This window comes from Tauraco erythrolophus, chromosome 2 (genome assembly GCF_009769465.1).
Source record: "Tauraco erythrolophus isolate bTauEry1 chromosome 2, bTauEry1.pri, whole genome shotgun sequence".
NCBI classification, from domain to species: domain Eukaryota; kingdom Metazoa; phylum Chordata; class Aves; order Musophagiformes; family Musophagidae; genus Tauraco; species Tauraco erythrolophus.
In genome coordinates this window covers 31,580,825-31,606,394 of record NC_141466.1, presented here as the reverse complement: position 1 = coordinate 31,606,394, position 25,570 = coordinate 31,580,825, and the positions used below count along the sequence as shown (strand labels likewise).

Here is a 25,570-nt window from a genome sequence, read left to right as displayed (position 1 = left end):
TTATAGCCAGCAGTGGCAAAATCCCATCTTGTTTTGTGTTTAGGGAAACCGCAAGCAACGCTTAATAACCCAGGAGCTGCTGAGTGTGATGCTTTGCCAGCTGCTAAATGCTGTGGTCTCTCCTCCGCAGCAATGAATGGGTTTTGAGAGAGGGCAGACACAGTTCACTGTTTCCTTTGTTACTTTGGTAAACTGGGTAATTAAAAAAAATTAAACTCAGAAGTAGCCAAAATGACTTAATGTTTTTTTGAAGTCATGATGTTTATATTTCGCCTACACAGCTACTACTGCATTTCTCGTCACCTTCGTGCCAAACAGATAATCCATCTCTCTGATCCTCTCCCAATGAAAACAAAAACTCCCTCTGCAGCAAATGAACTTCAACATTAATAAATACTACTGCTCTACTCAGGCTACTGTTGCAACACTTCAGTCAACTCATAAAAAAACCCAAAACTTAATTGACAAAGTCAAAAGATTTCCACTTGATCAAGCAATGGGCAACGGGCACACTGCAGTTTGTAACTCCTTAATAGTGATGAAGCACTGCAATAGTGCAACGAGGAGAGGATTATATCTGTGTTTTATGCTGGCCGATAGGACACTTCCATGAGGCTGTTATCAAACCTGTTTGACATTAGAAAAACAACTTCTCATCCGGTAAACCTGTATTTTATAACAAGAAAACTCTAACTTACCTGTGTCTCAGCGACTGATTACAGCTGGACCCCAGCTTTCCAGTGGCATTAACAATCAACAATTCATTTCCGAGAAAGGGAGTTACTGCTCTAAGCCTTGAAAATGGAAACTGCTCGTCTCCAAGGTACTATAAACTAAACGACTGAAACCTGATCATCTGTCCTGGCACACTCTTCAAACCAGAACCATAATGGGGTTTGCATCATCAGAAAGACATGAGGAAATTACAGCATCTGTTTACAGTCACAGGCTTTATCCGCATCTTTTGAGCGCTCACCAGCATCAGGTCTAATGCTGCAGGTTCCGTGCTTTCGGATTAGCGACGGCACGGACTGAAGACACGTTTGCTGGGCATCCAAAGCAGCGGGCAATGATCAGTGACCATCTGTGAGACATGTGTTGCCTGTGCACCTGTGAGCCAAGAAGTCACTTGACGACCTCGATCTTGCACAAACACGTGCAGAAGACTTCCTGTGAAGAGTCTGCCTTTCTTATGCCGTTCCCACAGCAATGACCTGGAGGATCCGGGTAGCTCCCCATTTCAGATGCTGCTTCATTACTAACTTTCGTCTCATACAACTTAGGCTCTATCTTCAGTCTTTACTGCAATATCAAAACATCAAGAAAGGCCTTCATGAAATACTTCTTGACTCTTAGCATGCCTCCATAGTACGGCTTCTACCTTTTTTCAGAAGAACTTTGTCCATGTGAAAAAACTTGAAACCACTGTATGGAATTACAGAAACCTTCTGAAATCACATAACTCACCTAAGAGCCTTAACTCCCACCCTGTTTGCTCTTTGACATTTTACATCAGATTTGTATTTCACGTTTTTCTTGGGCAAAAAAATTGTCTGCTAAAGACAAATATTCTTTCCAGCACACATTACTCCTAACACTAGATTACACAAATATTCAGACAGGTCTTTCTGTTAAAATTTTAAATTACAGTGGTTTTCCCAAGTAACTAAAGCCTGGGTTTTGTTATTAAAATGTATTTTGTTACTGTACACGCTAATCAATTCCCACATTGGACTAGGCAGCTGAGCCACTCCCCACCAGAAAGCCCATAACTTTATTTTTAATAATATGTCCTGCCTTATCAAGCATCAATACTTTGTGGTCATTTTTACCTGGGATGTGGCTATTCTACTGCGTAACATCACAAAAAAAGCAGAAAGACTGAACTCCTTGCCTCTTAAATGAATTCTTCATGGTACAATTTATTTAGCTTAAACTTATTGTGGCTTTTATCTAGGAATTACATGTGAATGTTCAGTAGTTTTATGGAGAGGAGGGTATCACAGAGCCTAACACATATGCCTGAATCAGGACCTTCCCACTGTCCTCAGAGAAGCTGATGCCTCCAGAGGGTGACTGACAGTGCCGGAGCTTGGAGGTGATGCAGAGCCTCCCAGCTGCCTGCTGGAGGGAGCTACCTGCCAGGTGAGAACCTTCCTCCTGTACCGCTGCTGAATGCCTGACAAAAGGCACAGCTGGCTGAATAAGGTTCAGTCCGCGTCAGTAACTCAAAGGCCACGGTCACTGTAAGAATATTGCGATGACCTGAGAAAGCTGAAATTTAACTTTAAATTTAAATTTTATTACAGCATTAAAGGCATCTGAGCAATTGTAACGGTCCTATAGAGATTGAAAAGAAAAAAGCCCCAACAGCCCATTTTTTATTAATTGGAACTGCGTGGTTACAATCCCTTCACTTAAATGTCAAAGCTGTTAAGCATCTTTACAACAACCCACAGTTACGGCCCCATCATATCAGGAGATAAATGTTAGACTCCACCACTCTTTACGGTATTTTGTTATGTGGTGGTATTTATATACTAAAAGACAACTGTACAGTGCAGAAGAGCTCCAGATTACGGTGTGTCAGAGTCCCTTACTCCAGAGTTCACTCTGTTAAACCTGTGAAATTTCTACCCTCCAAAGTCTTCCTAGGAGTGGCATTCCTTGTGTGAGATCTGAAGGGCGCCTCGATCAGAGAGGGCACCAGCTGAAGGATTTTAACTTATTGCAGCTTAAGCTGATTGAGAACCCCGGTGTTGTCGGCAGAGGTTAGTCCTGGTCCACGCCCCCACCTCCAACTGCATTGCCCTACTTACATCGGACTGTCTCACCCATCCAATGGAAAAATAAACTTTGTTCTTCACTGGCAATGTTAGTTTTCAGCTGAACCAGGGAGCAAAACTGGTGTACTCCAAGGCTGAGAAATTCTGAGTCCTCATGAGAGGAAGGCCACAACAACCACAAGCGAAAACAGGTGTTCCTTGGCCCCTCCTTTTTGGAGCTGCAGCCTGAGATCAGCTCAAGTTTGTCTTTAAACCCCACTATAAGGTATCTGGCTGTGTATTGTGTAGTGAGCAAATTCAGTGCTGCACATGTTTCTCTGCTCTTCCTTTTCTGTAGAAATCAGCTTCTTCCTTCCAGAGGGGATGCTTTGGGGTTTGATATTATTCTGTTCCCAGTCGGAAACAATTTGCCCACTCATTAGTGAAAGTAGAACCAAACAAAATGCCTTTTCCCTTCCATATTGAATTCAGTTAACAAAATTTATAAGCTTGATTAGTATTTGAAGAATAACAATCGCTTTAATCTTTGCTGGAAAGCACTGCTGGCTGATTTGTTTGTCTCCCAGAGACACAGCTGCCTAACAAATGTTACAGAAGACATACGCATAATGTTATGAAACACAGAAGATTCACTCTAACAGATTTTTGTTTTGAAAATGCGTATTGCCTTAAGACTGTTTTGGATTGTCAGTGTTGGAGTCCTAACTACTGCACGCTGCTGTCTGAAAACTCTGCTTTCTTTCAATGGGAATGATACAAACGCGTGACAGCAGCTGAAAAGCAGCATAAGAGCTCTTGAGACTGACATGAGCTGAGCAACAACCACACAGAAAGCTCTCAATGCCACCTCAGTCTAGCTGGAGAAGGAGCAAACAGTTGTTCCTTCTTCTGCATTTATGTCCTTAATATGGCAATGCTGTTTCCCATGCCTCAAAGCAATAATGGTTGCCCTCACCATTAGCTGTGAGCAAGGTGGAGGAAGTACTTGTCATTCCTCATTTTTGCTTTCCCTTCTCCCCCAGACGTGTTCAGGACAAAAAAAAAAAGTCCCAATTAAATATCTAACTAAAACATTGTGAAACTCACAGTGCAAAAAATCATAGAAATCAGGCAAAACAGGAATGCAAAGACACACTACGCATTCATGCATGAAACCCCTAACAAACGTGTGATGGAAGTTGTCCCTCTCCCTACAAGTCATACCAGTGCTGAAGTCCCAATGTTGATGCAAAAAGAACTTTTTCTCTCCGCCACAGCTCTATAACTGTGTCTCTAAAGCAGGGATAAGCTTATCGGTAGCTTGACGTACCCTATCTTTATTTTGAAGACGTGAAGCTCTGTTCTTGCACAGTACTTGAAATAAGCAGGAGCTGTGAGGTGAATCAGCAAGGACACGGAGGCAGGCTGCTGCTCCCCGGACTGCATCAGGCTGGCTATCACACGCTAATGACGTCTTAGGGACATGGCATCAGATTTGCACCGTTCCCTCCAGAGGCTCTTCTGTAGCTCAAACGATAAGGGGATGCGAGTCTCAAGAAAAGCAGAAACTGCTGTTAAGTTCTGAATGGCCGCAGCATATAGCGCAATACCAAATGGGGAATCCCAAAGGAATTTTCTTTAAAAGGAAAATAAATCTCAGTAACCGCCTCAGGTTTGGAAAAGGAAGGATTTTTTTTGCATGGTTACTTTTCAGGAGAGATACTCAGATATTAAGAGGACGGGTGACTCAGAAATAGCACAGATGTTTACAATTCTACCCTTTATAGAGTCTCTTCTATAAAAAGATGCCAGACAACTTTATAAGCCTTGATGGATTGAGCGTTTCAGCATCCTGTTGGGTCAGATGATAGCAACATAACATTCACATCAAAGATAAAATAAGACATTTTCCCACAGTCATAAAGCAAAACTATAAACAGTAAGCAGTCCCAGCTTTTCTTCACTGCAGAGTTAGTCTGGGCAGTCAGCACCTGCTCAATGTGTGCTGAGTACCAGCATTAATGTCAAAATCCAACCCCGTTTCTATGTCTCTCTCTGCTTCTCTTTCTACACATAAAGCCTTATCCCACGACTCTTCTTATGGATAATATTTTCTCTCCAGTCGATGGTGTTCTTCATACTGTGTATGATTTCTTCCCCCATCAACAATGTCTGGGACTTACCTGTCCTTTGCAAGAAAGATGAGAAGTGCTAGAGAACTAGCAGCAGTCTAACAGTCCTTGCCACCATTATCAGGCAAATGCGTTCTGGCACAAACCCATCCTACCACGACCTGGAAAATACTGTCATGACCCTGGCAGACTTTGAGTCAGAAGTTTGATCTGCATGGATGGGGTCAGTTACTCACAGTAACCGCTGGGAAGAGGTGCACGTGCTGATAAGCGAGTGCACTTCTCAGTGTGGTGATGTAAATATTTCACATTCCTATATATGATGTGGCAATTACTTGGGAGCTGTACGCAGAACATCTCCTACAGTACTGTAAAAACTCCCCCTTTCCTCAAGAAAAACAAGCTACCTTCCCAAAAACCAAGGCTCATGCAAAAAACTTGTGTCAGCTTCTTTCAATTACACAAACATGACAACAAACAAGAACAGCAACCTTCACTCAGTCATGACTTTCTACTCAATGATTTCCAAACAAAATCAGCTGTGCAGCATATGCTGCCAAAACAATAGCTACCAGATTAGCAGATGGTACGTTGTGAATTAAATGTTGACACAAAACCCAGACATACCACTCAATCCTCTCTCAACACCAAAACTCATTTCCCTACTATTTTTCTCACCTCATGATATTTACACATATCAAAAAAAATTCTTTAGATACTCCATCTGGATTTAGAAGGGACAAATTAACCTTGAATATCCTATTACTCTGCTATCTTTCAAAAAATAAAATGCAGGTTGATTACTGGAAAAGAAAACATGGAGCGACTGGTTCTGAGAGCCTGGATAGCTCTACATTTATGTTTGTCCCCCTCTGCCTCCATGGCTGCAGGAACGAGATGCTCCACTGAAGTCTTCTCATACACTCTCCAGATGTAGAAGAGCATAAACTGGGGTTGGTGACTCCAGAACTACGTACGTTCTAATCCTCCAGCTGGCTGCAGCTAAATCTCTGTAATATTATCCATCACATTTCAGTTCTGCCCGTTACTTAGGGGAGCACTAATCTGCATCACTCTCTACCCTCCAGGTAGTGGTTTTTCCAAAGTTTGACGTTTCTATCCTTATTTCTAACATGGCTGAAACTGCCCAATGGCATCAAAGTCGGCAAAGACAGAAAGGGAGGCACAAGCAGGCAAATGCAATCGCATGGGCTTTGTTTCCTATAGACTGGGTAATTTTATTAATTTTGCTGCTTACAAATAAAAGAAAACGAAACAAAGAGGCCTTAACGTAACCAGTAGTTTCCAGACACTTGAAATCTTACATTCAGATCTAAATACTGGAAATTGGATGTTTAAATCACAGTGTATTTTTCTGCTCAAACAACTGCACTTCCAGAGACCCATTTCCGCATGAAACACCTTTTCCCAATCCTGGCATTTGGGATCAACAGACAAGCAGAATCTCACCACTTCTCTTTTTCCATTTCCCACATTTAAAATATAATTGCTGCTAGCCTGAGGACCAAGATTTGCACCACCTGGACAAATGCCGTGCAGCTCCCGGGGCGTTCGCAGGGGATTGATTACTGGGAACCGGCTATCACCAGAGGCCGACAGCCAACGCCTGCTCCTGAGGCAGGGTGTGGCGGAGGACTGCGCCTCCTCACGCCCTGAGGAGGCTCAGCGGTGAAGCGCTCCTCTTCCAACCAAGCCAGCTTCTTCCCCCACCTCCCGCTTATTACTGGAGTTGTGCTTGAGAAGAAACACCCACGACACCGGCCGAGGAGACGGTGTAGCTCCGCCAACTGCCTTCGCTCTCCGCCGCCCGCCTCAGGCGACGGGCGCGGGGGGCGGGGCGGGGCGGGGCGGGGCGGGGCCGCCTTCCCGCCCTCCCTGGCGGCCTCCGCCCAGCAGGGGGCGCAAGTGCGCGGGGCCGCTCTGTGTGTGGTTCCTTCCCCCCCCCGTCCCTGGGAGGGGAGGCCCAGTTGGCGGCGCGGGGTGAGTACTGGAGGGGGCTGGTGAGAGGGCGCGCGGGAGTACGCGCGCGCGCGCTGGTCGCGAGGCGGTAACGGTCGCCCTCCGCCTCCTGAGGTGCCCTCGGAGCGCGGCGACGGCGGCGGCCGGGATGGCGGCCTGGGTTATGTCCCGGGCGCCTCTGTCGGGCTTTTCTTCGGGGAAACTGCCCGCTTCGTCCCCCGGCCTACAGCCGGTAGTGGCGTCAGGAGCCCCCTCGCCGCCCGCGGGGAGGGCTCTGCCCTTTCTCTCGCCGCTCGCACGGTCTGTGGTGCTCGGGGGCAGGTACTGAGCTGCCGGGCGGCTGCGCCTCACGCATGGACCGGCGGTGTGCCAGCCTGTGCCCGGCAGTGCCTTGCGCCCGTGTGGTCGCCTTCAGCCGACCTCCACGCTGCGCTTGGGGCGCTGCGGGAGGAGGCCCGAGATGATTGCTGGGTTGACTTTGTGAATCCTACCCCTGGCCCCGCGCTGTCCTCCACCCGTGTAAACTACGGGGCAGGGAGGTCCTTAGCACCATGTCTCGTCTGCCCCTCAGTAAGCAGGGTTAAGAAGAGTGTGTTTTCTTCACCATTGCTCAGGTGGCATCTTGCAGGTGGCCTGCCCCTTGTATGTAAAAGTGAGACCTGAGTCCTGGGGCTGCTGGAGTGAGTGGATAGAGTGACTGCACTACAATGGAGTGTGGGCTGTCCTGTCACATGTAAGGTTTTAAAAAAAAAAAAAAAAAGTGCCCTGGCATTGGCTTTTTAGCCAGTGGTCTGAAGACTGCTGCTTGGTCTGCAGGTAGCTAAAATGTTAGCCAAAGGCAAGTAAAAAAACCCAAGCCCATTATCAGGAGGCTTACATTTGCTACATAAAGGCGTGCATCTCCAAAAGTTAATTTTAGGATGCACAAAATTGGCAGGATTGAAAATCAGTGTGCTTAAGCTGAGAATGCTAGGTAACACCAAAGGCAGTCTTTAATATATACACAAACTAAAATTCACACTGTAAGAAGACAAGCTGAGTGTGAACTCGTATTCAGTGAATGTAGTTCTTTCAGTTTTTTACAAAACTGACATTTATTTTTCATTCTATTTTTAGGAAGTATTCAACATTAATTAAAATGTCTTCTACCAAACATCCAAATGAAAATGAAACACCCAAAGAGAGAAAACCAGGACTCAGAAGTATTCGAACAACTATGCTCTTCCGAGCTGTGAACCCAGAACTTTTTATTAAACCTGTAAGAGGCTCGTTCTGAGAGAAACTAAGTATGCTTGGAGAGACACAGTGCTTTAAAATAATCATCACAATTCTCTGTGCGTTATATAACCATCTCTCGTTATGCAAACCACTCAGTAATGTAACCAAAAATATTTTTACTTTTTTCCCCGCTCTGATTGTTAGGAGCCCAGAACATTACATTGTTTATTCCAGCTTTTATTTCACTGTTATATTGTCCAGTTCTTTTGTACCTAGCCAAGTTGCTTTCAGAAAGACTTTACAGGCGTATTACCCATGTAATTTGACAGGGTGAGTCCTCTTTAATATTTAAAAGTGATATGAGGAGGGGATTTTTGGAAGCTTTTCAATATTTTTGATTTTTCTTTTTCTTGCTTTTATGATTAAGTTGATGATAATCGGGTTTTATTTATACTAGCAGAACTGAACAAGACTGGATGAAGTTTTGTGCATATAATAAAAGTAGATGTTGTGATGATAATATGTGATCTGTTTCAAAGCAATATAATCAAGGTTGCTGGGCAGGAACAGGGTACGTTGTCCCAGTAGTATATCCAGATGAATTCTGTTAGAAGTTTGTAATAGTTACTGTTAGTAATTGGTTTTGGCCTGCTTATTCGTACTTGAGCAGCTTTTGCGACCAGCAAAACACAGAGCCTTGGGCAATGTGACAGGAGTCGTCTTTTTCACAGGGAATTCCTTCCGGTATCAGAAAATCAGGTCTCCCTTCTTGCTGCTTACTAAAGTTATTTGGATCAGCCTACAAGAAGGCAGTGATGATTTTTGTAGATGTCACAATAGTTTACTGTTCTCTTTCTAAGCTAAGATTGAAGAATGTAATGTTTGTGATGAATGAAAATGTTTTGGCTAAAAATGTGTAATTTTTTTTTTTTTTTTTTGGTCAGAACAAACCTGTGATGGCATTTGGACTCATAGCAATTACCCTCTGTGTGGCCTACCTTGGTTATTTGCATGCAACAGTAGAGAATAAAAAGGACCTTTATGAAGCAATTGACAGTGAGGGATCCAGATATATGAGGAGGAAAACTTCCAAGTGGGACTGACAACGTAAGGAAGGAAATCAGCAAATCAGTCACAGAACTTTTCAAGGCAACTGCTATTTGTTTTTCTCTGTCCATTGAAATAATGGATAAGTGTCTCTCTTACTATTTAGTCCAATTTCAGTTGCTTTATAAAATGCCATGCCTGTACAAATAAATTGCAATTAAGATGCATACAAACATAAAAGTGACTTTAAGAATTGTCTGCGGTCTCCACAGTATGTCAGAAGATACGCAATTAGCTTGGACGTGCAGTCAAGACTGGTAAATGCCTTAGAAATTCACGTGATAGTTCAGCTCTCTTCTCTCTTTGCTCTGATTAAGTGAAAACATAGGTTTGTCTTTTATTTTTTAAACAGAAGGCATAATAAATTGTGTGTGAAAAGAAAAAGTTTATCTCTTGACCTGTTAGAAGTTGATAATTAACAGAGGTGCAAGTAAAATAATTTTAAGGAAAAAAAGATCTGATAAAGCAATCATTGAAGGATTTTATTTAATAAAGGAATTTGTAAAATACTGACCAAAATAATCTTTGGATGCTAATATACTCTTCTTACAAATGAAAAAAAATATCAGTAGCTAGATAGAGGAGAAAAAGTGAAGTGAGTGCTTCTGCCAAGAGAAAGGCAGGAAGAACTCAGCCATTACCTTTCCTGTTTGACATCAGACAGCAGATCAGTGAGCGTTACTAGTATCAGCTTGCTAATCAACGTATGTAACTCCAGGTTAGCCAGAGCCTGTGAAGTGTTCTTGACTAGTCAGCAGGACCAGTTTATTTAAGCTGCCTTCAAAAATTAAGTTTCTCTGTATTGCAAAGTACATTATATGACATTAGAGGTTACTGGACTCAAAATAAGGAATGGAAAGTCTAAAATCAACAGGATCTTACAGACACAGAGAAAAGAACGTATCAACCTGAACAAGCCCAGCCTTGCCGAACAGTCCCGCATGTGGGTTGGAGGTGGCCCCTCAGCAGTGTGCTGGTTGATGCTGCTGCGAGTGTGGCTGGAGGGCAGGTGGGCATTGTGGCGTTTCCTCAGCGCATAAGGTGGTCCCCTGTGAGCCTCTACCTCCAGCAAGCTGTACAGGTAGGTACCTTCCTGTTCCAGCACTGAGGCCTTCTCCTATGAGCTGCTCTGGCTGCTTCCGTGTGTCTGACACTTCCTAGACAGTATCCCATGAACCAAACTCCAGAACACGTGGTGGGAGGGCACATAACAGGCCGTGCCTTTTTTCCACCGTGTGCCCTTGTTGGTGTTCTGGTAGCATTTTTTCCATCCAGCTCCTTATATTTGCAGTCCCATCAAGAGCTCCCCAGAAACTGAGACACCTCTTTCTTGACTCCCTTCTGGCCAAGGTGGCTTCTGTCAGACCAAGAAGCAAGAACATGTGAAGTTCATCTGCTTTGCCACTCAGGGAATTGCTTTGGGTTTTGTTATGGAAAGATTTTGTTACTGGAGATAAAAAAGGTGACTGACTACCTTGAGGTACAGCAGTTGCTCTGTGAGACTTCTCTGTGTCTCCCTCTAAATCCTTCATTTTGAACCTGTGATTTTCCTCCTATCCATGTTTTGTAGTTACCTGTATCCTCAATTCAGCTGGGCCTTGGTTTGGCTACCTCCTTCCTAAGAAGTGAAGTGAGCTCTACCTTTGATGAAGCTATGAAAAAATAGCATTTTTACAGCCTTTAAAAAAGCATATTGCCTGTTGTGAGCCTAGCTGCCTCACAACAGCACGGTCTTGAGCAAATCCAAAAGCTTGCCAGTGAGGAAATTACTCGCCTTTTGCTTGGTGATGGAATTTCCAGGTGAATTGATCAAATATTCAGAAGTTGCATGCTGTGCATATCCTGTAGAATGTTTTCTTTGATAGGATGTAATGGGCCTTTAGAATTAATCTGTTCTTTTAAAAAGGGTCACACAGGATTTTAGCTCTCTTCATTCAAATGCACGAGTCTGGTAAAGTTTGCATGAATTTAACTAAATTATTCCAAACCCAGTGCTACAGTAAGCATTTTAACCTGTTTTTCTGCAGGCTTTGAAAATACACACTTTGATCCTTATACCTGCAGATGATTCGGAGTGAGAAAGCCCAGTCTCTCATTTTCACACGTTTGGGAATAATGCAGGATTTGCGTCTCAAAATTTTGAATTATGTTTTGTGAAGTGACTATGGATCTGGAAGTTACTCGGGGGAAAGGAAGCAGAAGGGAAGGAGGTGAAAGATAAAGGCACGGGACTGACCTGGGCAGGGTCCAGGCGATGTGCATGCCAATAGAAGAGCTGTCTGAGATGAGGCCTGTCATCTCTTGGCTGGAGTAATGTTAACCAGGTTAGTTTAGAACTGCCCAGGCTGAAGGAAGAATGAGTATTTAGACTTCTCCTTATTTTTAAGTAGCTTCTCCATGTTTGTTTGTGGTAGCTGCTGTACAGGTAACTCTCTTAATGCTACAAAAATTATCTATAAAGGAGATAAAGCGGTGCAAATACAGAGAAGAATGTAGCAAATGAAAGGGTGTTATAGTATCGATACTGATTTTAAGTACCGGATTTATATACACACAAAAACTATGTGTGTACACGTATTAAAGGGAAAAAAATCCCACCCAAACACAACTACATCAGTAACAAAATTTGTTTGCTCAGCTCTGTAAGCACTGCTCCCCTCATGCATCTGGAGGATAAGCAAAAAGCACCAATGCAAATTCTTTTGTTCTGTTTTTCTCAATCCCACCTTCAATGTAGTAGTAATTGTCTACAATGGATGATAGCTGGCTTGGTGGGAACTGTGAGTCAAAATGATTTCCCAGGCAGAGGCTCACTCAGGTTTTCACCAGTTCCTTATTGTCTGTGCGAGCTTTCACATCTTTGCCGAGAGCAGCAACAAAATGCTCTGATTCAAGTATCCGAAACAGTAGCTGTTGTACTGCTCCTACATTCTCCTTAGACTACCTAGTTTGAACAGGCATTGTTGACATTCGACAACAAAAAAATGCGTTAAAAAGCCAAAGCCTGCTGTGACACTGCTTAACTGTTGCCAGGGAAAGTTAGTTCTTGTGAGCAAAGGCAGCCCTGACTAGTGACAGTTGCTATGTAGGGGGCTGTATCGAGGCTGGGAGGGATCACTTCGTACAACCCTCCCTCATCATCTGCCTGCAGCGTGTTACTGAGTCGTCAGCATGTGAATCCTTGTCTGAAGGCAGACGTTTCAGCTAACTTGGTGAAAAGTAATGGTCAATGATTTTTCTCTCATTCGGCTTGTGTGTTTTCTTTAGCAATAGTAAGCGTTTATGCCTGCAAGCAAGAGATCTATCAGGAGCAGAGTTCTGACATTTTATTAACTGTATTACAGAAAAATACTAGAATACCACAATGATTAGAAGTCCCAATCTGGACTCCTTTGTTTGTTGTGCTGTATGTTCAAGAATAGTACCACCACCACCTTCCAACTCTACTTTTGATCGGATTCGGGAGTATAAGCCTTTCAGAACACGGTATTACACTCATCGTGATATACTGGGTAAGTTTGTTTCTGAAATCCTTTCCTCACAATCTGAGATTTAGGAGAATTCCAAGAGCTGTTGTATCCATCTGTTCTTGACAGTCACGAAGGCATTCACATCTTCGTTACAAAGGACTGGATTTACCTTCTGAATTTTAATAAATCCTGCATGTTCAGAGGGGGGACAGGGTCAGCCATCCTGTGGTGCATGAAGGCATTCAGATTTGGACATAATGATGTGCAAAAGAAAATTAGCTGTAAGACCATTAGCGAATATTTTGTAAGGCTCAAGTAGTTTGGGAAGAGCTATGCTTGACTTAACATTTGCAAAGATCCCCTCATCCTTCAACAGGATGCAGCTGGGATGTTTTATCCTGAATCCTGCCTTCTTATACCTGATTTTGGCTGCTGACCTTAGATTGAGGCTCTGTATACCCTCTTGAGGTTTCTTTTTTTTTTTTTTTTCTGGCATACCACAACCATAACCTCAACAATAAAGAAAAGCATATGGTAGTATTCACATGTTTGAGGATCTAGAAAGACGCTGAAGTATCTTTATATGCTACTCCTAATTGTAATAGAGGTTTCTGATCGGCTGTGTGTAGGGTTTTGTAGAAATCACGTTGTGCATTTTAATTAATGTGCCTTGTGAAGAGGAGTGTGCTGGGTTTCTATTTTAAAAAACAGCAAGATATTATCAGTGTACTGAGAGCCCTGGCAGCAGGTGAGTGCTGTGCATGCGTCAGAACACGAGGCTTCAGCCCTGCGTCGACACACACAGTGTAAAACACGGCCAGAAGGCCGGAGAAAGTCTCTTTTTGAATTATTTTCTCTTTACTGCTTAATAGAATGGACTGGGGAAAAGCTATGCAGTCAGAGCACAACGTACTTGTTGCTAAGGTTTATGCACTGTTGGACTTCTATTTTGCTGATTTAAATCAGTTGACCTCTTTGTCTCATCCTGCTACTGTTTTCTGTGTACTTCATATTAACTCCGTGAGAGGACTCTACCCACCCACGTGGGATGGGAAAGAAGACTGGAGTGAAAGAGGGGGACCCAATCCTCCAGTGGCTGTGTGAAAGCTAGGTCTCCTGTGGCTCTATTCCTATTTCATTTTCCTGATAACCCAGGAAAAGGTGACTCTTCAGCCCTGCCAAGCACAGAGAATGGGATTCAAAGCACTGCCCAGGCTTGGCACCGAGTAGGAAAGGTGGAGGGGGAGGATCTGAAAATCCCACTGTTGGGCAGGGGAGTTTTGGGTTGCAGAAAGGCATCTTTATCCACCTCCCTCTGCAGTGGCTTCTCTTCTTCTGGCCAATCCTATTTTCTTTTACAGCATGTCCACAGGAGGACATGGTGATGCTAACGTTTTAGTTAGACCTGGTCCGTGTTGCTAAAGGGAGCGACCCTGGCCTAGACCCTGTGAAGTGATGTGGCTCACCTCCACGCTGCTTCACTCCCCCTTTCTAGAAGGGATTAGCTGTGCTTCTGCAGCACTGGACTGGACCTTCTTTGGGCCCTGGACAGACGCAGCAGCCCTAGAGGCAGAGGGATTGCTTTGTATAGAATCATAGAATGGTTTGGATTGGAAGGGACCTTAAAGATCATCTAGTTCCTACCCCCCTGCCATGGGCAGGGACACTTTCCACTAGATCAGGTTGCTCAAAGCCTCATCCAACCTGGCCTTGAATGCTTCCAGGGATGGGACATCCACAACTTCTCCGGGGAACCTGTTCCAGTGCCTCGTTGCCCTCAGAGTGAAGTATGTGCATTCTCTATTCCAAACAGCTGAAATACTCTGCCGTATCCCCTCGAGAATATTTACTGGATGCCCCATGTCATGAAGGCATCTGAGGGTATCTTGGGGCAAGAAACCTTACTGAAAGTCTTGGAGGACTGTGAGGGCACCTGGAGCCACAGAGGTCACTGTCTTGGCTGTATTGTCTAAAGGGAGCAAAGTCATTCCCCACGCTGCCGTGAGGTTCAGTCACAGACAGAACCAGGTAAATCATTCCCAAGAAACCTGAGGACTGACATATTGCTTGTGCTGTATGGATGACCATCAAGACAAGGAGACAAAAGGGGAACCCACAATGCTCTCCTGTTGTGCAGCCTTGCCTAGAAGGTGAGAGTTGGGTTCAGCACCTTCCTATTATATTGAAGGAACTGCACAAGCAATAATAATTGTATTTTCCTATATGTGAAATGAGGGTGCCTGTTTTTTAGCCTTTGATTTTTAAATTCAGCTGTGGAGCCAAGCCAAGGGGTCAGGAGAGGCACAGCTTTCTGCACTGTGGTCGTTTCCTATGCGTGAACTGCTTGTGTTGATTGTGCAGAGATTGGAGCCGACATTCAACAAAAACAACATAGAAAGAAAGAGGCAGAGATACAAGAGTGCATTGAAAAAATGAAAGAGGAACTTTGGTCTCAGGTAAATTAAATCACACTACTGTCATTTAAATGACCGTTCTTTGAAATAATTGCTATAGCATAAAGACAGTTAATAAATAACTTTGAGGTCGCTGCTATAGAGCTGTCATTAATTTCAGCTTGTCCTGTGTTCACAGAGTTCTATGTGCACATTTCTCCAGTTTCTGATCACAACAAAGTGTATTTTTTAATTAATAACAAATTTTACATCTGGTCTGAAAATGACCTCTGAAGCACACAGAAGTTATCGGTTGTTAAAGCTGTTCCCCATAGTGTATTATATTTATGTATATTATTTACAACTGTGGTGGCTCAGTGCTATTGTGTGGCCACGTTTTAACAGGAATCACTGCAATAAAATGGGCCAAAATGTATTTTGCCATCTGGTTTTAAATTTAACTTGCTCCGATTTCTTAAATAGAAAATGCAGAACTATTGATTATATAACCTCTGCTTCATCCTAATAGAATGTTAATAGAATGTGAGCAGCTATACTTAAAGAGTAACTTGTTTTAAAGGCTGAAATGCACAAGGAAGATGCAGTGGATAAAGCTCTCAAAGAGGCAGCCGCTAACCACAGTGCATTTGTAGAAGACCTTAAACAAAAACTTCGAAAGGAATTAAGGGTATGAACCACTTTGCTTTCATTACCGTGGAAATAGCCAGCATGACAGAACCATGTGTTTGACGACAGGAATGTCATTCTATGTAAAAATTATGGGGTTTTTAACGCTTGCCATAACCAGGTTCTTCATTCATCTGAGATTTGAACTCCAGTGCCAGGAGGAGTAGTTGACCTGAAAGATAACTGGCTTTGGCTTTGTGCTAGATGAGATGTGAGCTTGAGCTAGCTGGATTTTTAATTTACTTTCAGCACATTTCACTTTTTTTTATATTTTTTATTGAATGAAGTCTGTGGACTTTGTTGAACATTCCTTGTCAGGCCTTCACTCAATCAAGCACTGAACCTGATTAGGTGCGTTTCTTAAGGGCAATTAAATACAAGCTTAACTTTAAATCTGTCCTAAAGTTTTGTGTCCATAAAAGCTAGAAAAGTATTTAACTGATTTACTGAACCCGGACCCTAAGTGGGGTGGAGGGGAAGGAAAACTGCCAGCATATGTATGTTCCTAAATGAAGCACACCAACTGTAGTTTTGAATTTCTATATATGCTTAGCATATGTTTTATATGGCTGTTTGGATATCTGAGAAAAGACTCAGAGACATACAAAGAGAAAGAAAGGCAACTGCCTTCTGGATCTGAGCCTTCCTGCTTTCTGCACTGCGTCACAGGGCTTTTTACTACTAGAGCATCCAAGCTCTCCTCAGTGAGGCACTACGCAGTCTGTCTAACACCTGTCATCCTTAGTCTTGCATCCTTCCACCAGCGGATGAAGGGTGCACAAAGAATTGCTGGAGTGTTTTGCTTTGGAACTTTATTTTATACAAGTTTCTAAAAAGCTACCTGTTTATATTGCAGGCAGTCAAAGCAATGTGCTTGGCATCTCAAGAGGAAAAGCAGGGAGGTTTACAGTGGTCTTAAGTTTCTGGCTGAGTTCATTCCATTTTATGGAGCTGTTTTCCAAGGGAGCTCTGTCTTTTGCTGTCATAGCATCTGCTGACAATAGTTGGCAGAAGTTCAGTTCCTCATGTTTAACTGTTCAATTACTTGCCATAAGCCTATTATCTATTTTTGTTGACGTGAGTGCTCAGGATTTGAACATGTACCATTTGTCCTGATCACACTGGCTCCAGTGACTAAGGACTAGGGAGCTAATACAGAATTCTACTGCTGAAATAAAAGAGGCAGATATAACTAAAGTAATTGCAAGATGTTTTAGATTTGGTGATTTATGTTTCTTGCAATTCGTTTTAAGAAGTGTCTTAACAGTGAGCTAACTGCTTACTGGCAGCTAGCTTGGAGAGGTGGTGGCAGAAAATTTACTCAGCATGTCTCTAAGCAAACAGATATTGACAGCCGATACGACATCTCACTGAATGAGTGATTGAAGTGGTTTTACATGTAGGATAGGCCAAAGACAACTGCTTTCAGCTGGTAGCCTCAGGAATGGCTTTTTGCTGATGTGGCTGTTCCACCGCCACTGATGGTCAAATGGCTTTAGTTAGGTTTCTTGTAAGCAGGTCCTGTTGTTTGTCACTCCACTTTTCAGCAGTAGACAAACAACCTGTCTCCACAAAAATACACAGAATGCAGAGCTTATAGTTAGGCATGCAAAGATTTACAGCAAACCTCAAGTAACTCATCCTGTACTATAAAACTCACCAAGATCTAAGCAGCCAGAGCTTTCCCAATGATGTCTTGCCCTTCCACAGAGCATGCACTTGTCAGAGGTCTTGGAAAGAACTGTGAACAGTGTCAAAGCAGCATAGATCACTGGGCAGCGAGTTAAGTGGATTGGATTGCTTTCCTGGATGGTCAGGCTTGGCAAGAGTTTGGCATGGCCTATAATGGCAACAGAGTTATATTGGTATATATTGAGTTGTCTGAGATTCCAGATATATCTATGTCCACACAGACCACCTAAGATTAGTGTTGTCATACTGTTATTTATCAGCCTGAGCAATATCTTGCTGACAAGCATACCAAGGACCAGGCTGCTTCTCCATCTCACTCTAAAACCATGCCACCAACCATGTGAGCTTGTGAAGAAAATACATCAGGGAACTTTTTGTGCCTTATGTAGAAAACATGGATGATGTGGAATGATGCTACAGTAAGTCACTGTAATTGCCCTGTAATATTTTCCTGAAATCTCTTCCACTGGGCTTTGCTGGGGATTGTTTAAAGACAACTGAACAGTAAGTTGTTGTCACTACTTACATTTACGTTTAACTTTGCTTAAGGAAGAGGTGAGGAAGGCGAAGGCAGAGATGCAGCAGTACATGGAGGAACAGCGGAAGAGAGACGCTGAAGCTGCAGAGCAGCGCATGGCTCACAGACTTCAGCGCGCTCTCATGGAGTGTGCCCGGGAGAAGATGGAAGCAGTAGCTGAAGCCAGGAAACAAGAGAGGGAGGCGGCCCTGAAGGAAGCAGCCAGGCAGCACAGGTGCTCTGATTGTTTCCCTTGACTTGGCTGGCAAACATGCTCTGCTAAAGAAAATGACGGAAATTACATCAGCATTGCTCAGATGCAGGTCTTCTATGAAAAGATCAATAGACCCTTTTAGAAAGAAACATATTTGGAAATGTCAAGTGACCAGCAAGAGTTGCAGGCTTACTCTCTTTTGCTGATGCCCCATGTAGAAGTAAAACATATTTTGTTCCTAAAAGCAAGTATCACAAAGCCAGCCAAGGATCCAAAAGTTTTGGTTTTTATCACTGATTTAGAGTCATCAGAAATAAAGATCTCAGGGGCCCATTGTGCCATTCATGACATCTGTGCAAAACTGAAAAAGATGTGTTCATACAGAGATTCTACCCGTATAGATTAGGCATTGTGAATTAAACAGCTTTGATGTCAAAATAATAACACACCACTCTCCCTTAAGAGTAGAATACATTTCATTTTTTGACAGCACAAACAATGAAGTCATACTGAAGTTTTGATCCATTATTTAATACCTTCATTTTCACTATTAAAACATGCCCTTTCTGACAAAGATAAATCACATTCTGCATAAACTTAGCTGGTCTCTTTAACTTCTCGTGTTAGCAGAATTCTGCGAAAATATCTCCAGCAAAGTGGAGGGAGCAATATCGGAGGGCAGAAATTGTTTTCTCTACATTGAAGTGTTTGGCTCAGTAACCTTAATGGATGCCTGATGCACCGTTCTTTACGTGTCCCTGAGCCAACTCTGGTGAATAGCATCCATAATGTTTTGACTGCATAATATAAACTATATGTTTTATTACTGATGTGCTAGCACAAAGATGTTCTCAGTATCACTTAAACAAAATTACAGACGACTCTATAGTCTAGAAATCAGTTCTTAAATTTCACTTCAAGACAGCATTTTTACTGGGGGCAGAATTGTTCAAAGTCCATGTGAAATTCAGTTTGTAGTTAAGTGCTAGCTCAAAGAGAGACCTGAAGGAAGAATGAAATAGTAATCCTTCATATTTTCCATTTGGAAGCAAGCATGATTAAATTATCGCTGGATGCGACACACGCAGAAATAGAACCTTCAGCAGCTGCCTTTCTCTGTGTCATCAGTGGCCACCTTTCACCCTGTTGTTTCAGAGGCTCTACATCAAGTTCTGATTTCATGTATATTTATAGTTGAATAAGAGAGGTTTTACAACCTGAACAGACTTTAATTATCTTTTACATAATCTTTAATAACAAGTGTTCTCTACAAATCTTTTCTTCTTTTTTGAATAGAGAGCACTTAGATCAACTCAAAGAAGAAAGTATGTTAGCTGAGGAACTGTATCGTAAAAGTATAGAGCAATTAAAAAAAGAAAAATGCCAGGAGATTGATATTGCCCTGAGTGTCACACAAAAAGAGAATCAGACTGAGACCGAAAAACAACTCAAAGAAGCAGAGACCTTACATCTTCAGGAGCTGGAAAAAGTGACGGTTACGCTGAAAGCAGCAGAAGAACAGGTAAAGACTCTCACGCAAAAACTGGAAGAGATGACAGATTGGAAGGACAGCCTGGAAACTGAAATACAAGCAACAAGACAAGCTTTTCAAAAGTATATTGATGCCACATTTCCTAACCTGTCCCCTGGACAAGCAGATTTTATTCTGCCATTCAGAAAAGCATTTCAGCAGAAGGACACTCCAGTAGAAGCAGAGGACAGTGACAAGGAATATAAGAGAACCAGCAGTAAAAGTATGAGATTCACAGAAAAAGAACTACAAATAGGTAATGCTGAAAAATAAATTCATCTCTGTTCACTGAATTATGTGACTGTGGTTAGAATGATACAGAGAAAAAATAACCACCACTATATTAAATAATAAAGTGACGAACCAAGGTTAGAAATTATGCATTAATTTTTGTTTTGCAAATGCTAGGGCAGAGGTTGGAACATGTAGCACCGGAGAGCTTCCCACTGAGTCTTTCTTGAGAAGGAAAAAAATCTGAAAATCTGATCAGAAAAATCTGCTGACGCTTAACTAAGCAACAGATTTTTCTGATCAGATTTTCAGATTTTTTTTCTTCTCAAGAAGGACTCAGTGGGAAGCTCTCAAGTGAGGACCGTTGGCTTTGCCCCTGAATACTTGAGTGTGAAGTAAGATGCACCAGCTTTGAATACCCGCAGCTTGGGTTCTGAGGTTTACAGGGTGGTTGTTCTATGTAACAGTGTGTATGTCTACGTAGAGTACTTACAAGTGAGTGGTTACATGTTCTGAAAACTCGCTTGGCTGGAGGGACAGCTTCTGGGCAAAACGTGTGTGCCAGCAGGCATGCAAAATAATTTTCCTGTGGGACGACTCAAGTTTATCTATGTATTTATACAAGTACGTGCCTGAAGACTGCGGGGCTTTAGGCCAGCCTCAGTACGTTGATTGGGTCTGAGATCCAGCCTGCCTGGATGTCTGATTTGTCTTCACTGTATAGTAAGACTTGTCACAGCATTTGCTTAATATTCACTAAAGCTTTGTGTCTATCTCATTTGTTACCTGTTCATCTGAAAACACTGTATAGCATCTTGAGTGTGAGCTGAGGAATGTAAAGGAGCTGGTCTTTACTGTAGGTGATAGAAAGTATAATCTGGTGAAGGAAATTCTCTGTAGGTATCTCGTTTAAGGGAGTTTTTAAGAGTCCCATCTATGCAGCCTTCTTTTCCTCATGCTCAAAACCAACCTCAGACAACAAAAAACCAAAATAATCTCACAGATATCCATCACTTCACCAAACTAAGAAGTGAAGATGAATGAAGTCACTGGTTTCTTGTGGAACAGTTTAATTCATATACAAGACTTTGAACAGGTATTTGGCATGCTCTGGCACCTGACCTAAATGGCTGTAAAACCTTACCTCACTGAATTGTGGAAGCTCTTTCTGTGGAGAGCTGATGCTCCCTGTTCATTTCCCCTCTTATACTCCCAATGAAAGAATCCAAGCTTCATGTTCACAGTTGTCTTATCAAATGCATAAACTGCACAGAGCCCAAGATAAAACTCGTGTTAACGTCTTAAAAGTTCTCCAGCAGTATGAAATACTTCATAACCTCTATAAACCATTTTTTAAAGAAAACACATGTGCATTAGGCATAAAAGTCTTTTGAAACTACAGGAGTAAAATACTGGAACTAAAGTACTAACAGCTGCATCAAGAAATACCTAAAGCTGATGAATGCTCTGTGTTGGGTTAGCTGAATAAAGGCCCACCTCAGCATACACTGTGGAGCCCAGAGGCACAGCAGCAGCTGGGGGAACCCCAACAATCCGGTCAGAGGAACAGGCCAACAATCCAGCCCCTCCTGGGACATCCCAGGAGGGCATCATTCCCATGGACTGGGATAGGGGGGATAGGGATCCCATCACCGTGAGTCAACCAGAGAGACTTTCTGAAGCACCTTGCAGACTGAGGGTGGATACAGCCTGGAGGTATGGGACTCCTTACAGGATGCAGAGAAGAGCATCTTTGGATTGTACAGGGATTGTACAAAGGCTTATTATGGGATGTTTAGGGAAAGAACCAAAGATGGGGGGGGGGGGGGACGACACACGACAGATTAAGGTGGTTTAGGGAAGAAAAAGAATGGGAAAACAGAGAGATAAGGGGATAAAAGGGGCTGGTTACACATAAACAGAGGCTGGTCATAGCTGACCATACCCTGCACCTGATCAGTGCAGTTTGTCCTGTCTTCTCATTGCACTCCATTTCTAACTTTTTATGGTTGCAGGGCTTTCTCTGGGTGCACATGTATGCATGGAGGTCTACCTGCCAGCAGCTGGAGTTGGACAGGGGCTGTGGGCTCAGGGTGCCAGCAGCTGGAGAGACCAGAGTGTGTATTATGTGCTTACATATGTCAGTGTGTAATCACTAGCAAATATCAAGACAGGCTAGCTGACAAATAGGGTAAGAGGCATGGGAAACAAGTGATGGAGTGGCCGTAAATCTAAGATACTGGAAAGACCAGAGCGTTTGAGATTTGGCTACTTGAGGGAGCAGGTGGTCAAAGCCAGTGACTGGAGAGGCTGTGAGGTCTGAGAGTTGGCTGCTGATAAGGTCGTAAGTCTGGACCAACTGCTAGACATGCTCTTTGCATGTGTGTGCCTGTGCATGAGGCAACAGGAGGAGCAATTCTGCCTCTCGCCTGTCAGAAAACCAAGATGATGATGAAGTGCTTCAATTCCTCTTGAACAAACAGTTTAAGTTCTCTTACAGTGATAGATAAGTAGGGTTTTTTGTTCTTCACTACTGGGAAGGATATAATATAATCATAATATATTTCTGCAGTGCCTTACTGTTAGCATTTGTTTCAAAAAAAAAAGAAACCACCCTGTCTTACAAGGTTAGCCAGCTTTTTATTTCGGATATAGTGGCAGTGACTGATACAAACCATGGCTGTCTACAGGGGTCAGTGTTCTGTGTGGTGGACCTTAGTCCTTGCTACCTCAGTCATCCAGACGAGACCAAGGGCCCCTTTGAATGGACATCCCAGGCCCCTCCTGACATCCAGCCTTGGGGGCACGTTTGGAGACAGGCAGCAGGGGTTCAAGATCTGGTCAGCTGTGTCTGTACATATATATACTGCAGGGATGCTCTGGGGTGAACTTACTCACCAATGTATGCACAGCATATACAGCATACAACAGTTTGTCAGACACTGGTGTTGCTTCTCATTGCCTTTCGGGAAAGGACAAACATTTTGTTTTGCTGCTTTCAAATGTCCAGATGAAGTTGTGTTGGCTCTTCTTAGAAATAGCGTGTCCTCTTAAGTCTGTGTGCTTGTTTGTGTAGAGATGAAAGGAGCCACAGGCTGGCCGAAGTGAATAGCTCCGCAGTAGAAATGGAGAGACAAGATACCCAGCAGTAGAATCGCTATGGGGCCTGGAGAGCTATTTGCTATGGACACTGTTTGCTATTTCAAGCAAATTTTAGAAAGTAAAGTATCTAACTAAGCCTGATTTAAGATATTTTTTTTCCCCCTTCTAGTCGTACTCACTGCACAATATTAATTATGGTTGACTGGTGAGCTGAAAAAAAAAAAGGCCACTTTTCATATTCTGTAAGTTTCTGCATGTCAGATACTTAACTAATAAAATCTGTGAGAAGATGAGCGATTGGTAGCTAGTAAAAATCGGGAGTTCAGATATATAAGCAAGCCTTTCATCGCATGAAGCAGAGACAGCATATGTTTGTTGGCTTCATTTTGTTCCTGTTTGAGAAGAGTTGCAGCCTGAAAAGTAACACTACCCACTTTACTTGCACTCTGAAGCAGAGCGAGCGTGAATACATGCTTTTTGACTGTTCGTCTGAATGATGCAAATAAAGAAGCTTTCAGATAACATCTGGATGCTGGGGGTGCCGGTGATGGCACATATTGATGCCAGAGTGCATGAGACAAAACCCAGAATAGGGAGCTGTAATGCTGCAATGAATAATACAGAAAACAAGATTTCTCTATTAGTCATTCAGGAGATGTCTAAGGTTGCCAGAAAGTACCATAGTCTCAGGAACAGTGAAACTTTCTGTCTAAGGCAATGCTATAAAAGACTGAAAAGTGGGTTGTCTAATTACTGTAGCTGAGCAGCTAAACTATTAGGGAGCTGTGGAGTACGGCTGATAAGCAGCTAATTAATAAACTAGAGACATCTTGCTCATTAGCCCCTCAAAGGTCTGTAGAAGAGATCTGTGATGTCTTAAAAGGAGGATATGCAGATTGTGAAATCTCTGAATGCCTGGCACGGAGAAATGAAGTGTGAAAGGAACTAATGATGCTGGTAGCATTTGGAGTGTAAGCACACGCTGTCTGTGCGTGTGGGGCAATTAAGGAACCGCAGTGCCTCACGGGCAACAGACTGCGGAACGAATACACTCTGCCTGTGCGTGGATGTGGTGTACCCACACGGATGCAAACCAAGTAATTGTGATTTAAGTTACTGATGGGATTTCCTTTGCTGGGCTTAATTAACAACAGTTCAGCGTTATGTTTGCTGCTGGTTAAAATGTAGATTGAGGAAAGGAATACGAGAGACCAATCTCAAAATGCATCAAGTGACTGGTGGGAGATGCAGATGCTGGAACAACTGGCACGAATATTGGCCAGTAGGTACAGTACATGGGTGTTTTGGGGATATCTAGGCAGGTTTCTGCCTGGGAACGTGTTAGCAGTGACTAGAAGGAAAGACAAATCCTAGAAGGAAGACTGGGCCAGCAACAGTGATAGAAATATCCCGGGAAGTGAGGAAACTTGTTCCTCCTCCATTGCAGTTTACTGGGACTAGCAGGTAACATGTCACCTTAGCTTTCTTTGGGCCAGTGAGCAAACTGAGAGGTAAACAGCCTGACTAACAACAGCTAGTAAACTAACTCCAAGTAGGAGGATAAAGAAAACTGCCGTACCCCACCTGTGACATGGCCTGCCTGGATCTTGGCTCTTCTTCTAGCTGATCATCAACAGTTTGTCTTATTCTTATTAAAACAGTCTCCAGCACTTTGTTTTGGCTTCTTCTAAGAGTATGGCTGTCTGGTTTTTATTACTGGATCTTGCATTTTTTTGAACTTTTTTATACTTGAACTTTTCCAGTATACAGCTGCAGTCCTCTGTTATGCTTGTCCTAAAACTTGAGTGACTAGAGAAAAATCCTATGTCTGAGCACTGAATTTTTCCATTATTTTTCTCATAAGACTACATTCTTCCTTCCTCTAATAAACTTTCCAAAACGTACAAGAACTTTCGGTTTGTTTATTTGAAAACTTCATCCACACTGTAAATGGAATATTGCTGGCTGAAGTTGAGCTCCACTTCATTCCGTCTTCTCTCGTAGCTTCACAGGAACTTACACTGCTGATGCCAGATTAATTGCAGGGCTCTGGGTACCACTGCTGCTAGCCACAAAAGATGCAGTCCCTTCCCTGTGCTGCCTATGGTATTCCACAATGATCCCTGATTGTTGTGGTGTTTTTTTTTCCTTACCTGCCGAGTACTGCAACTAGTAGGTTTTGGAAAAGAGTAGTTCAACTCTGAGACTAGCATCTGAGCTACTTTGATGCTATACCTAAGGAGTTAATCGTCTTTGTTATGTTTCTGATAGTCCCTCTTTGGTATGAAGTTTATAATCCTGACTTATACCCAGTTCTGATTTTCAAAGTGGATTTAAAAGTCAGTGACCTCGACCTTCAGCCTTCAACTTCACCTTGAAGAATCTTACAATTTCGTTATATCAGTAGGAATCTGATGCTGAGACACTTAGCTATTCTAGTGAGCACCTGAAGCCCTTCTGTGACATTCCCCTTAAAATACTAAATTTATCTGTCTGCAAGAAATGCTTATTTCTGGGTCAACTGACTAGAT

At 42.9% G+C, this 25,570-nt stretch overlaps 2 protein-coding genes across 4 annotated transcripts; both read left to right on the top strand.

The window, feature by feature from the left end:
• Positions 1-6,877: 6,877 nt before the first annotated feature.
• Positions 6,878-12,570, top strand: SMIM8 (small integral membrane protein 8). Of its 3 annotated transcripts, XM_086608214.1 has the most exons (4): positions 6,878-6,898; positions 7,994-8,135; positions 9,040-9,202; positions 12,547-12,570. In XM_086608214.1, exons 2-3 carry the CDS (start codon positions 8,016-8,018, stop codon positions 9,196-9,198), a joined length of 279 nt encoding a protein of 92 aa, XP_086464340.1. In that variant the 5' UTR covers positions 6,878-6,898; positions 7,994-8,015; the 3' UTR covers positions 9,199-9,202; positions 12,547-12,570. The 3 variants fall into 3 exon arrangements, with proteins under 3 accessions (XP_086464340.1, XP_086464338.1, XP_086464339.1); XM_086608212.1 differs by lacking the exon at positions 12,547-12,570 and having other exon boundaries at positions 9,040-9,630; XM_086608213.1 differs by lacking the exons at positions 6,878-6,898; positions 12,547-12,570 and adding an exon at positions 7,503-7,557 and having other exon boundaries at positions 9,040-9,630.
• On the top strand, positions 11,508-19,979 carry C2H6orf163 (chromosome 2 C6orf163 homolog). Its single transcript, XM_009979587.2, has 6 exons — positions 11,508-11,526; positions 12,547-12,714; positions 15,034-15,128; positions 15,646-15,753; positions 17,994-18,196; positions 19,472-19,979. The coding sequence occupies exons 2-6, from the start codon at positions 12,567-12,569 to the stop codon at positions 19,977-19,979; spliced, it is 1,062 nt and encodes a 353-aa protein (XP_009977889.2). The 5' UTR covers positions 11,508-11,526; positions 12,547-12,566.
• Positions 19,980-25,570: the final 5,591 nt, after the last annotated feature.